The 12,591-nt window shown below is 42.3% G+C and overlaps 1 protein-coding gene across 3 annotated transcripts; it reads left to right on the top strand.

Moving 5' to 3' along the window:
* Nucleotides 1–9,188: 9,188 nt before the first annotated feature.
* Nucleotides 9,189–12,186, top strand: SDR42E1 (short chain dehydrogenase/reductase family 42E, member 1). Of its 3 annotated transcripts, none has more exons than XM_027646711.1 (3): nt 9,189–9,293; nt 9,578–9,679; nt 10,996–12,186. In XM_027646711.1, the coding sequence occupies exons 2-3, from the start codon at nt 9,612–9,614 to the stop codon at nt 12,101–12,103; spliced, it is 1,176 nt and encodes a 391-aa protein (XP_027502512.1). In that variant the 5' UTR covers nt 9,189–9,293; nt 9,578–9,611; the 3' UTR covers nt 12,104–12,186. The 3 variants fall into 3 exon arrangements, with proteins under 3 accessions (XP_027502512.1, XP_027502515.1, XP_027502514.1); XM_027646714.1 differs by having other exon boundaries at nt 9,195–9,293; nt 9,566–9,679; XM_027646713.1 differs by lacking the exons at nt 9,189–9,293; nt 9,578–9,679 and adding an exon at nt 9,704–9,863.
* Nucleotides 12,187–12,591: the final 405 nt, after the last annotated feature.

A 12,591-nucleotide genomic window follows, 5' to 3' on the forward strand; every position in this document is an offset into this window, starting at 1 on the left:
AGAATTCCAACCAAAATGGGAGGAATGATTGTAGCCTATTCTCACAAGGGTCACCCCAGCTTTGAAATTCTCTTCAAGTTAATAAACAATAGGAAGTCCCTCACTGACAAAAATCCTACTGGAAAGGCAAAAGCAGCGTGACCCATTTGCAAACAAGACACCGGGATGTTGGCTGGATGATATATTCTTATTGACACTTACAAACCCTGAGTCATTTTGATTTCTCAATTACCATTACGGAAGGCATCTTCTTCATAAACAGATAAAACACCATGGGAGGTGGGATGGTTCTGCCTGGTAAGCTGATAATGTGTGTGTTGTTAAAGTGTGATTAACTGCCTGCTTTAGCTGATGCCTGTTCCTAGGAGAGACTACCTTTATTTATGACAGTAGGGAAAGGAGCCAGGACCAAAAAAGGAGCCAGGACCAAAAATTTTACCATTTGGTAAAATGGTAAAATCTGTTAATATTAAAATTAACGATATGGCACTGAAGGGATTCTCCCTGGCCACTCAAACCACTTTCCCAGAGTAATTTTTAGAAGGGTAAAGGAGCTCAAGCACCTCAAGTCAGTGAGAGACTTGGGGAAAGAATTGTACTAAATGATGCTTTCTCTTGGAAAGTGTTAAAATGACAACTGCTAAAACAGGTCCTCTTGTGCTAATAATAATAATTATAAATTGATTAAGCATGCAATTTTCCTCTATATAATTTTATTCAGCTGGTGGATAAAGAAGTCTTTTGGTATATATTATTTTTTTTTATCTTGAAGATTACGTGTTAGACTTGAGAAGCCTTCATTATACAAGAAAGCCAGTTACTAGAACATGTAGTTCTTCTAAGTCATTCAGAAGAACATTTCGGCTTATACAATTTGTCCATAATGCATTTGATGTTTGATTCTTCCATGTTCCAAGGATGAATGAAGAATTAAGCTGCTGTATGACCTGGAATTAATCCAATGTTTTCAACTGGTACAAATTCTGTTTCTATGGGCTAGATACTCTCCAAAAGATAATGAAGCAGCACTTTAAATGCAAAGCTCATTCGGAATTCTTTCACTGCAAGAATCAAACAAAAAATCAGATATTTCAATTCCCTGGTTAATCAGATCTTACTTCTGCCTCAAAAGTAGCAAAAATTCAAAACTAGTTATAACCAGATGCTGCGTCCACAACTTCTGCTTAGTGGAATGAAAATCAGGAGCAAGAACAACTTGCAGTAAATTACTGAAACTGATAGCACACTCACACTCCCTGTTGAATAGCTCCCACTTTGAACACCTTCTTTGCATTACCATTCCAGGATAAAACATGTCCAAACAAGGCTTTTGAACAGAAGATAAATGCATGTTATAATGATCTGATCTTTGTAACTTCAGTAATTTTGCCCCATTTTAGAGTAATTTGATTTTCTTTTTTTTTGACCTTCAAAATATTTGGTTCTGAACAAATCCCTTTCAAGGGAAAACTCAGGCTCGTGATGCTTATGAACTCTGAGTTCTACAATCATTTGTTTGGTGGAACAGAATAAATCAGCATGACAGATACATAAGAATGTGGTGCTCTCGTAAATACAAAGATGCCATTAAGGAAGCCTTGTGGGGGTTATCTAATTTAAGCACAGCTGAAGCAAGAAAGTGATTTTGTCTTTTTTGAGGTTGTTTTCCTGTACTTGGATGTTCAAACTCTTACCTAATCCTTCCTCTGCAAAATTATATAGTTTTTGCAATATTGTCAAGGTAGCTACAGAACTCAATGGTAGTAACATCTTTTAAGCCAGTGTCTGTTCTGTTTTCTTGCAGTTCTAAGTGTCTGAAGATGGGAGAACACTGCCTAGACTGTGACCACAGAACCATGAAAATGAAAGCACCAGAAGTGACAAGATGGGCAACATTTCCTCAGCAACGTTCCTTTCCTTCCTTTCCCTCCCAACACAGTTTCCACTGAGAAATCCACAGAAATGCTACAACAACTTCAGGCTTTGGTGTTCTTGCTGACAAATCTCTTCTCATCCTCACCACCAGTATCTGCAGACTTCTTATTCACAGACAGAAAATTAGCACAGTACAAAATACAGATTAATGAACACATTCTGCCTTGAGTTTGTTCTACATATGGGATATACAGGCCATGATTAGCTGCCTGTGAAGCTGAAAGATCACTCAGATCCTTTCAAGAGATCAAAGTAGTACATCTCCAACCCTCACATGCATGTTCAATTATTAGTGTCAATGATTCACAGCAGACCAACCTCATCTTGGTTTTGCTAGAGGGAAAGATTTCTGTAAACCTATGGATAACTGAATTAAATTATAAATTACTACAACAGGGAAGCCATTCCTTGTCATCAGTGTGATAAAAAAGGGCAGCTGGATACACATCAATCACACCTGAAACTGAATCAGACAATTAATAAAATATAGGTATATAATTACCTTCTGAAATAGCTGCCTATTTAAATATAGAAGACTTGCTCTAAGTAACAGAATCAAATATGTTCAGCACTGCATTCCAAAACCTGTCCTGTCTCACTTGCAAAAACATCTGTGAAAGTATTTTCAATAATATTTTTCTATTTCTTAATGTACCACCTTTTAAAGCATATAATCCTTTCAGGTACAAAGAGGCCCAATCCTGGAGCCCTTGCAGTCCTGTGTGCCTCCTCTGCAGTATGGAAATTATTGTGGAAGTTACAAGACGGGTTAAAATTTGGCTTTTACTTCCAAAGTGCTGCAATTTCATTGGATAGCATTGTTTTATACTGTTAAGTACTAATACCTATGCAACATATTTTGCAAACAGCTATCAGCACCTCAGAACATCAGGTAACACATCAGGTCAAATTACAAGTCAAAAAAACCACAAAAGGCATAAGGGAGCTTAAGATCAATATCGCTGGAGCAACCACTTACTTCAGACACTTGGGCTGAAATGCTTAGGAGTGGCTGAGCCCCTTGAGACTCTGTTTAGCTCCATGGAGGTCATGAAGATTAATATATACTTGTTCTGAAAACTGGGTTATTGATGTGCTCTGCAGGGTACACGAAGAGACACACAGACCATAAACAGCAATTTGTTATCAAAGTAAAACGGGAGAACACGGGTTATTCTCAGCCTGGTGCTCAACCATTCACTTATTCCAAAATATGTGACTTTCTTCCCTTCCCCTTAGGATAAAGCACTGTTACTTTTGAAAATACGATAATTTACATTTTTGAAGCATTACAAAAGTTGATTTCTGATGACTTCACGGAAGGCATGTACAACTTCCTATTGCTGAACAGACAACTCAGAATCAAGCCTGTTCTTTAAGAATCTTTGCAAAAAGACTTTCAAAGCCTTTTCAGCGTCTTTTATAGTAACAATTTTTCATAACTAACACACTAAAGATGTCCACAGTGCAACCCACCCATAAAATCCAAGTTAGCCAAGGCATGGCTACTGAGCCTAAATTGTTCTGATCTGTGAACAGCTATCTGGAATGAAAGCTGACTTGTGTAATCCTGTTGTTTACACAATACAATGCACGGATGTTGCATGAAATAATTCCTTGGTAACTAAGCCTTGACATCAAATATAATGCCGGTACCACTGATGTCAGACAGCTGTGGTCCCTCAGCACACGGTACAACAGCACCCTCTCTCAGGGCACACAAGCAATACTGCAGAAGGAATCCTCCAGACACTTTAAGTAGCTGGTTTGACTGGCAACTGATATTTCCACCCAACTTGTTTTTAAAGGGGTGAAAACAGCCAAAGTCTGAGCGGTTTGTACCTTCTGAAGAGTTGACTGTACCCTCCTACACCCACCAACCCAGGCCAGAGCTGCTCCACTGCCTGGGGAAGGGGATGAAAAGCTCCTGCCTGCACAGCCTTGGGCAGAGCTGCCTCCAGCAAACGAGGAGGGACAGAAACCTGTGAGCAGGGCCCTGCACTGCTGCTGACAACATCACACCCCGCTGCCTCTATGGGTTCTTCATTGGATCTTGCTTCTGGACATCTATGAAAAGGAACTTCCTAGCCCCAGGTTACCATTCACCCCAAAATCCACATCCGCATTCAAGATGATTCCAAAACTAAAATAGTAGAATAATTTTTTGACAGTATAGAAAGAATTAGATAACAAAGCCCACATATCTTCAGTGCAACATATACCAAACGTCTTCCTTCACTCAAGGGTCTCAAAATATACTGCAAACAGTCAGACCCTTTTCAAGAGCTCTGCTGAGTAGAGACTACCTTCCATTTTCCGAATTCCTACTTTGATAAGGAATTCACTACTCCCTGCACCATCTCCTAGTCAGGACTGGAAATGTTTGTAAAGTCATATCTCCTGAGAGAACAAAGAATTAAATTAGGAAAATGATACAAAGCAACGGTTCAGATGAACAATTTTAATCAGCCTTAGTGAACAGTGTTCACTAAGCAGTAAATACAATTAATGCTGAAATCCTTTTCCTTTCTCAGTCTGGAAGAGATGGGCTAAGTTTTTCCACTACTGGAACTGACAGAAAAAAGCAACTAGAAGTGCTTTGGATTGTCATCTCCACATTACCAGATGTATGACACTTCCCACAAGCAATACTGCACAATCAACAGGTAGCCTAAAAAGAAGTCAGTGTTAACACTTTCAAAGGGTATAACTTGCATACTTCCCTAAACTCTTTAAGCCCCACACAATTTATTTCCTGCTTTATTAATATTTTTACTGAAGTTCCCATTCAAGCATCACAAACACAAATGAAACCAGCACAACCACAAGCTCAGGCAGTGAGGAAGTGCAACAGCACCTTTGTCACAGAGCAGAAAACGATTTTCTGAAGGTCACTCAGGGAACCTCTGTCAGAGCCAAGACTAAAACTCAGACTAGCATTTTTATCCATGAGCCTGTCTTCCTTGGAAAATATTCCATTCTAATCTAGAGTGAATGTTTGATTTTAATTTTGAACACTGTAATTCTAATTCCATTCTCAACATACATTCAGTTTTCACCTCTTCAGTACTATTTTAACCAATTGGTTTTACGTGTTTTAGTAAGACCATAAATGTGGTTGGTTCTGACCTAGTTTTAAATCTTGTTCTCTTCTCTTATCCCGCTGCACAATGAAAAAAAAAAAAAAAAGGCACAGTTAAGTAATACTAAAAAGAAATCAATCAAATAATATGAAAACAGTAACCTAAGGTTCATTTCCCCAGATGAAATATTGCCTTGCTTCCTGAAATAGTACTGTTGGCATGCTTTGTATTTTGATGACAAAAATAATTTTACTAGCTAAGTATTTTAAATTGCAAAGGCAACCAAATGACTAACATACTATGAAAGAATAATTAATGATTTCATTGTTTCTTTCTAACTTGCACTGTTCACAACAGCTGCTTATTTAGCTCTGTTTAGTTGCTGATTTAAGGATTTCTTTGCAGCCTATTTCAGGTTGATTGCAATTCAGGTTGTGGTACTGAGATAACTCCCACTCCCATCCTGCAAATGTTTCTTTCCTGACACATCTTGCCCTAACTTGCAATTCCAGGCATTAGTGTGGTCTCTTCAAGTGACTGCAGCATGGTCTGATTTTCTGCATCCTGGGATATATGCAAGGCATCCTCCAAAATGCCTGGTTCTTTAAAGGGAAAATTAGGAAGACACAATCTCAGGACAAATGTTCTTTTACACATAAAATAAAATTGGAAGTCCATTTATTTGATGGCAAACCAGAATTTATGATACATTCAGGAAGTCCATAAAGTCTTAGGAAAAGTGGAGTCTCATAGGGAATGAAAGGGCATGAACAAGTGGGTTGTGGAGAACAATGAGATCTGAGAGTGTCAAGTCTTAACATCAAATCTGTAAATGTAAAACAATATTTACCCACAGCTTTCATGGACATCACTTTTTTGAAGGAATGAGTGTTCCTTACTATTCTTTGAAGCCAAAAAGGACAGTTCACTATAATGAGAAATAAAACTGATACTGGTTTAAGAGCAAAATCTTTACAGTATCTTAACACAGCTTTGTTATATTAATAATACTCTAATTATGAGATAGTCTGACACAATTCACTCACTGTAGATGACATACCAGGCAGAGAGTTAGAAAAAGCAGAATGTACAGAGAGAGGTCTCAATCCTGCAAACTGTCCTGCATGGACACATCACAAAGTCCAGAGGACAAAACGTCATCCCGAGGTTAACAGCTGCCTGTTCAAACAGAAGGATTTACTCACACAACACAGAGTCCAAGGTCAGGGACACCACTCAGACAGCACAAAGCTCTGTGAGCTATGAGGAGAAAGTGGCTGAACACATGGATTTTCCATTCTTAGAGAAATTCCATACCAACAGGGACCTGTGTAAGCTCTCTGGGTGAAGCTGCTTTGTGTGGGGGGTTCAATGGGCGATATCCTTCCGACCCCAACTATCCTGTGATTCTGAAATATTCCATTCAAACACAATCTGCTTGATCAGAAGACAGACACCAGCTGTTATACTCTCAGGGAGACTCCTCAAAGACAAAACACATTGTGTCTGCAGATTTCAGGGAAAGTTCAGGACTTTTTGGTACTTTGCAGGTGATTACACACTTGGGAAAATATTCTCAAAATCTTCATCAAGATTGTGCTTGTGAGCTAGAATTATCATACTTTTGTGAGCATAACGTTGATTATACATCTGGATGGCATTTTTCAGGGTTGTCTCAAACCCACTCTCCTACTACACGGGCAGCAGACAGGGAAATCAGCTATGAGTGAAGGATGCCCTCCAAGCCAGACAGCTCTGCACAGTCAGGTTCAGCACCAGCTCCATCTTGAAATTGCTATTTAAGAATCTCAGAGATTAACCGGCAAGAAATTACAGCTAAAAAAATTAAGTTTTAATACTTACAGAATTCTTCTTGGAATCTGTTCAGTTTTAATTCTTGCCAGCCATCAATCAAAATAACAACACAGCACACTATGTCTACTTATGTCAAGGTTTTGCAAAACAGAAACTTGCATGTTTTTAAGTAGTTTTGACACAGTAATCAACTTTCTGACATTCCCCAAGTGACTCAGTTCTGCCAAAGAAAAATGGAATATACCACAAAACAAACTTGGATAGTGTAATTCTTAATTGTTTTTCTGTTATGGCTCTCTCTCAAAGACAGCTTGCAGTGGATTGCTGGTGCTTAACTTGGGAGAAATTCTACTGCAGTCAGTCAGTGCTGTGTTTTCCCACTGCCAAAACCAACTCAACCTCTGCACGAGGCACAGCAGAATTCTCTGAGTGTGTTACGTAGTTCAGGCTCGCAACAAATGCAGTAGCATGTGGGACAGCCACCTTCATCCACAGAGATGTTGTGAGGGCACAGCTCTCCCTGACATGGCAGGACAATCACAGAATCACAGACTTATTTAGGTTGAAATAAACTTCCAAGATCATTGAGCCCAACCTTTGAACACCACTTTGTCAACTAAAGTATAGCACTAAGTGCCGTGATCAGTTGTTTCTTGAACATCTCCAGTGATGGTGACTCCATAGGCAGCCTATTCCCATGCTTGACAACCATTTCCATGAAGAAATGTTCAGCAGTGAGGTCTGAAACTCCCCTGTCCACCCAAATTTCCCAGGGCTCAAGGGCTCCTCAGCCTCTCTTAGGTGCCCCAGACCTCTGCAGATCCTCACACCCCTGGGGCGACACTTGCAGGCACCTCCCAAGGGAATCACAGAACGGTTTGTGCTGGAAGAGACCTTGAAGATCATCTCATTGCAACCCCCCTGCCATGGGCAAGGACACCTTCCACTGGACGAGGGGGCTCAGAGCCCCATCCGACCTGGCCTTGGACATTTCCAGGGATGAGGCAGCCACAGCTTCCCTGGGAAACCTTGTCCAGTGCCTCACCACTCTCGCAGAAAAGAATTTTTTCCTAATACATGATCTAAACCTACTCTCTTTCAGTTTGAAGCTGTTGCCGTGGGATTTAGGTGCTGAAAAAAATCTCCAGAGCAGTTAATTAGAGGTGAGATAAGAAAGGGTTTATTTGCCAAGGCTAAGATGTTACAAGACGAGCGCCCCTGTGCCCGAGAGGTTACATTTTATAATACCATCTATCCAATCCCAGATGTGTCCACCCTGTGGCCTTTACTCTGGACCGCCCCGGGGTCCACCCCCTGAAAATGGGTCTGAGGTGCATTTCGAGACCACCTACTTCATCACCTTCACCATCATCAGAGCACAAAGGGTACCTAATTCTTGACCGTATTCTGTGGTTTAGGTCCTGATATGCTGTTCTGCCAACAATCTAGGCCTTGCCTTGACAAAAGACTAAACATCTCTGCTAGATTCAGGAGTAGGGCTGATATAGGGAGCATAGAATGGGGTAAGAGGGTTAAGGAATGTATAAACAAGGGTGCTACAGGGAAAGGGATAGGGACAAGGGATGCTGCTTTTAGAGTCTACCTATAAAACTTACAAGGCTTACCAGTATTAGAAAAATAAAAAAACCATTAGGGGCTTAAGGCATCAAAGCCATTCCCCATTGTCCTGTTACTCCATGCCCTCGTAAATAGTCTTGTCCCATCTTTCCCATAAGTTCCCTCCACGCACTGGAAGGCCACAATTAGGTCACCCCTAAGCTTTCTCTCTTCCAGGGTCAACAATCACAATTCTCTGTCTTTCCTCACAGCAAAGCTGCTCCATCCCCTTGATCATCCTGGTGCCTCCTTTGGACTCGCTCCAGCAGCTCCATGTCCTTGCTGTCCTGGGGATTCCAGAGCCGCAGGGGGGGGTCTCACCTGAGGGGGCAGAGGAGCAGAATCCCCCCTCCCCTGCTGCCCACGCTGTGGGATCAGCCCAGGATTTGGGGTTTCTGGGCTAGGTCATGTCCTGCCTCTCACCCACCAGCACCCTCAGGTCGCTCTCCCCAGGGCTGCTCTCCATCTCTTCATCCCCAGCCTGGATTGATCCCGGGGATTGCCCTGGCTCAGGGACAGCACCACCACCCGGTTTTGGTACAAACATCCGGACGGGACACAGCTGGAAAAGGCTGTTGTTCCACAGACAGCACGAGAGCCCCCATTTCAAAGTGCCTCAGGCTGAGAGCCCCGCTGTGACCGAGCGTCCCTGGGCAGGAGAAGGGGACAAGCGGCGCCCTCCTGGCACACGAACAGACACAGGGCTGCAAACCAAGGCCGGCAGGGCCCGCCCGCCCCGCCGCCATCTCGCGGCGCGGCCCCCGCCCCGCCCGCTCCATTTCCAGGGATCCCAGAGCCCGGCACCGCTCCGCAGGGACGGGAAGGACGGGACCGGCACCGCAGGTACGGGCTGGGACCCCCGCGGGACCCCCGCGCTGCCCGGGGAGGGGAGTTGGAGACCGAACGAGCTCGTCACGAGCGGCTCCAGACTCGCCTTGTACTCTGCAGCCCTCTGTCCTCCGCGTAAAACCTCTGCTGTGAGGAATCCCGGGGCTGAGCGTCCTCCCTCGCCTCGATGGGGAGATGAAAGGCTGCAATTAAAGCGTGCAATAGATTGGTGAATAACCGAGTGTGCGGTGATATTAAAACTCAGATTGGTTTTAATGTATTTGCAATGTGACTTGCAGGTCCGTTTCACCATATAGTGCCAAAGGAAAGAGGATGGAACCAGGAAACACTGCCAAGGAAAGAGTCCTCATTACTGGCGGAGGGGGTTATTTTGGCTTCCGGTTAGTGCATTAAATGGTTATTACATACAGGAATAAATGTAAGAGATTGCTGCTGGGGGTGCAACAAATTCCATCTGTAAAACGAAAAACTATATCCCTGAGATGCCTGATCCAGTTCAGTCCATCTTCTGGTTCATCTGGGCTCTCAGTTTTAAAGAAGTATGTTAGTCTGTCTCCAGATGTTGTAAGTAACTTTGTTATCCTGTTTCCAAATGTCAGGCACCAGCTGCCTCGCCAACATTTACCTGTCTGGTCACCTCTGTAATGGGGGTCAGATCACCACCTTTCAGCCTGCTCTGAGGGACAAACCTCCACTTGTACACACATCTTTCTTTTGACCTGCAAATAGTTACACACTGCTTAGCTCTACAGATTAACTACTCCAGCTGCTCTCTCAAGAATATATTTATTTTCATGGGCCGTAATGTTTTAGGATTAGAGTTGTTAATAAGGTACATATTTCAATGAAGTCCATTTACTGTAGCTGGCTCTGCAGGCCTTGTAACGAAAAAATCCTATTTTGAGCCCTAGATTATCTTGAGTACCTGCACAGTTAGAACTGCTTACAGAGGGGAGAGACACCACAGTCAGGACCAAAAAGTAAATGCCAAGTGGGAGGAGGGGAAAAAAAAAAAAATCTCAGAAGAACCCTATCCAACTTCTGCTTGGCTTTTTCTTCCACTGTCTCCCCCTTAAAGCACTACAGACATACAACAGTTGTAGAAAAGGGGGGGGAGAAACACCAGAGTTACACTTTGTGTCAATACCTGTATTTATACCTGCAACTTGGAGTAAAATATGGCATGTGGCAAGGTATTCATTCCAGCTGAGAAGCATCTCACTCCTCCACATATTTCAAACACAATGGCGAAGACCAACCTGTTGTTCTGCCAGAGTTGGGATGGCACAAAAGCAGTAAGATAAAACCAATAAACTTTTTTTTTTAGTAGTTGGCTAGAGGTTTCCATCTGAAAGGTTTGCTGTTGCTGATATAAAGGGGATAAAAACAGGGTTCTTCCAAAGCTGTGTTCTTCCACAAGGCCGCTGAAAGCACTTCAGTTGTTTCTGTTCAGAATCTTTTACAGCAATTCTGCCTCTTTTTTTCTCCAAAGTACTGCTGGAGTGTGAGAAATTAGTTCAGTACCTCAAGTATCACAGCTGAATCTGCCCCACAGTAGGTGGCTGAATATTTAAAAGGCTCCCATCAGAAAAATAATCAGCACTAAAATAGTTAATAGTCCTCTCTTCCTCCAGGTGAAATGTTTCATGCACCGTTGTGGTACGAATCCTAACATATGGTTTCTCTCATGTTTCAGTTTAGGTTGTGCCATATATCAAAAGGGAGTTGATGTGATTCTCTTTGATGTAGTGAAACCACTTCAAGCCGTGCCAGAGGGAATAAAGTTCATGCAGGGGGATATCTGTTGCCTGTCTGAAGTGGAAGATGCTCTCAGAGATGTAATCTGCGTATTCCATATCGCTTCCTATGGAATGTCTGGCAGGGAGCAGCTGAACCGAAAACTTATAGAAGATGTTAATGTAAAAGGAACAGAAAATGTCATCCAAGCCTGCAAGAGCACAGGAGTGTCGAGTCTGGTTTATACAAGCACATACAACGTGATATTTGGAGGGCAGATTATAGAAAATGGGGATGAATCTCTGCCTTACCTACCTCTTCACCTCCATCCCGATCACTACTCCCGAACCAAATCTTTAGCTGAAATGAAGGTGCTGGAGGCAAATGGTGCTGAGCTTGGAAATGGGAAAGGTGTATTAAGGACTTGTGCTCTGCGACCAGCAGGCATCTACGGGCCTGGAGAACAGAGACACCTTCCAAGAATAGTCAGTTATATTGAAAGGGGACTGTTTAAATTTGTCTATGGAGATCCTCTTAGTTTGGTAGAATTTGTACATGTAGACAACCTGGTTCAGGCTCATATCCTTGCCTTTGAGGCCCTCAAAGCCAAAAAGCAGCACGTTGCTGCAGGCCAAGCTTATTTTATTTCAGATGGCAGGCCTGTAAATAACTTTGAATTTTTCCGACCCTTAGTGGAAGGTTTGGGTTACAAGTTCCCAACCTGTCGCCTCCCTCTCTCCCTTGTCTATTTTTTTGCATTCCTTACTGAAGTAGTTCATTTTCTTGTAGGGCACATTTATAATTTTCAGCCCCTCCTGACTCGCACAGAGGTTTACAAAACTGGTGTCACTCATTATTTTAGTATGGAGAAGGCCAGGAAGGAGCTGGGGTATGAGCCTCAGCAGTACAGCCTGAATGAAGTGGTGGAATGGTTTAGATCCCAGGGATGTGGACGAAAGCCAAGAAATTATACCATTATGCAGCTTGTTAGGGATGGAGGACTGCTTTTCCTGCTGATTGCTGTGATGGTCTCGTGGTTTCCATCTGCAGTTACATTTTCACTCTAAAAGATGAAATGCTGAGGACAGAATTTAGTTACGTTCTCTGTGTACTCTTGATTTTGACAGACAGGTAATAAAGATTTTTTTTTTTTAAAATAGATATTTGTGTGATTCAGGTAAATATCTTTAAACAGTTTTATCCCCAAGGAATGAAACTGTTGAGTAAAGAGGTGTAATTTTTATATATAGTTTCTCTTCAAAGTAAAACTGATCAGATCACTAACAAGATGAAGTTCAGTATTACTGCAAACAGCATTTTATTCTCAGGTACAACAGCACACTACAGTGAATGGAACAAATGTCCTTAGGCTGGCTCTTCTTCCTCCCTGATGGGATTATACTCTTGATTCCTGCCCTTTGTTCCTAAAGAGTTTGTGCTACATGATCCAGAGGAGAATAAACTTATTCTTTGATCACATTCCAAAACCCAGTTCTGCTTTCCAGCTTGGCTGTATATATGCCTAACCAAGATTAACTGATAAACTGCTAGACAA

This window comes from Corapipo altera, unplaced genomic scaffold (genome assembly GCF_003945725.1).
Source record: "Corapipo altera isolate COAL_440 unplaced genomic scaffold, ASM394572v1 62, whole genome shotgun sequence".
Classification (NCBI taxonomy): domain Eukaryota; kingdom Metazoa; phylum Chordata; class Aves; order Passeriformes; family Pipridae; genus Corapipo; species Corapipo altera.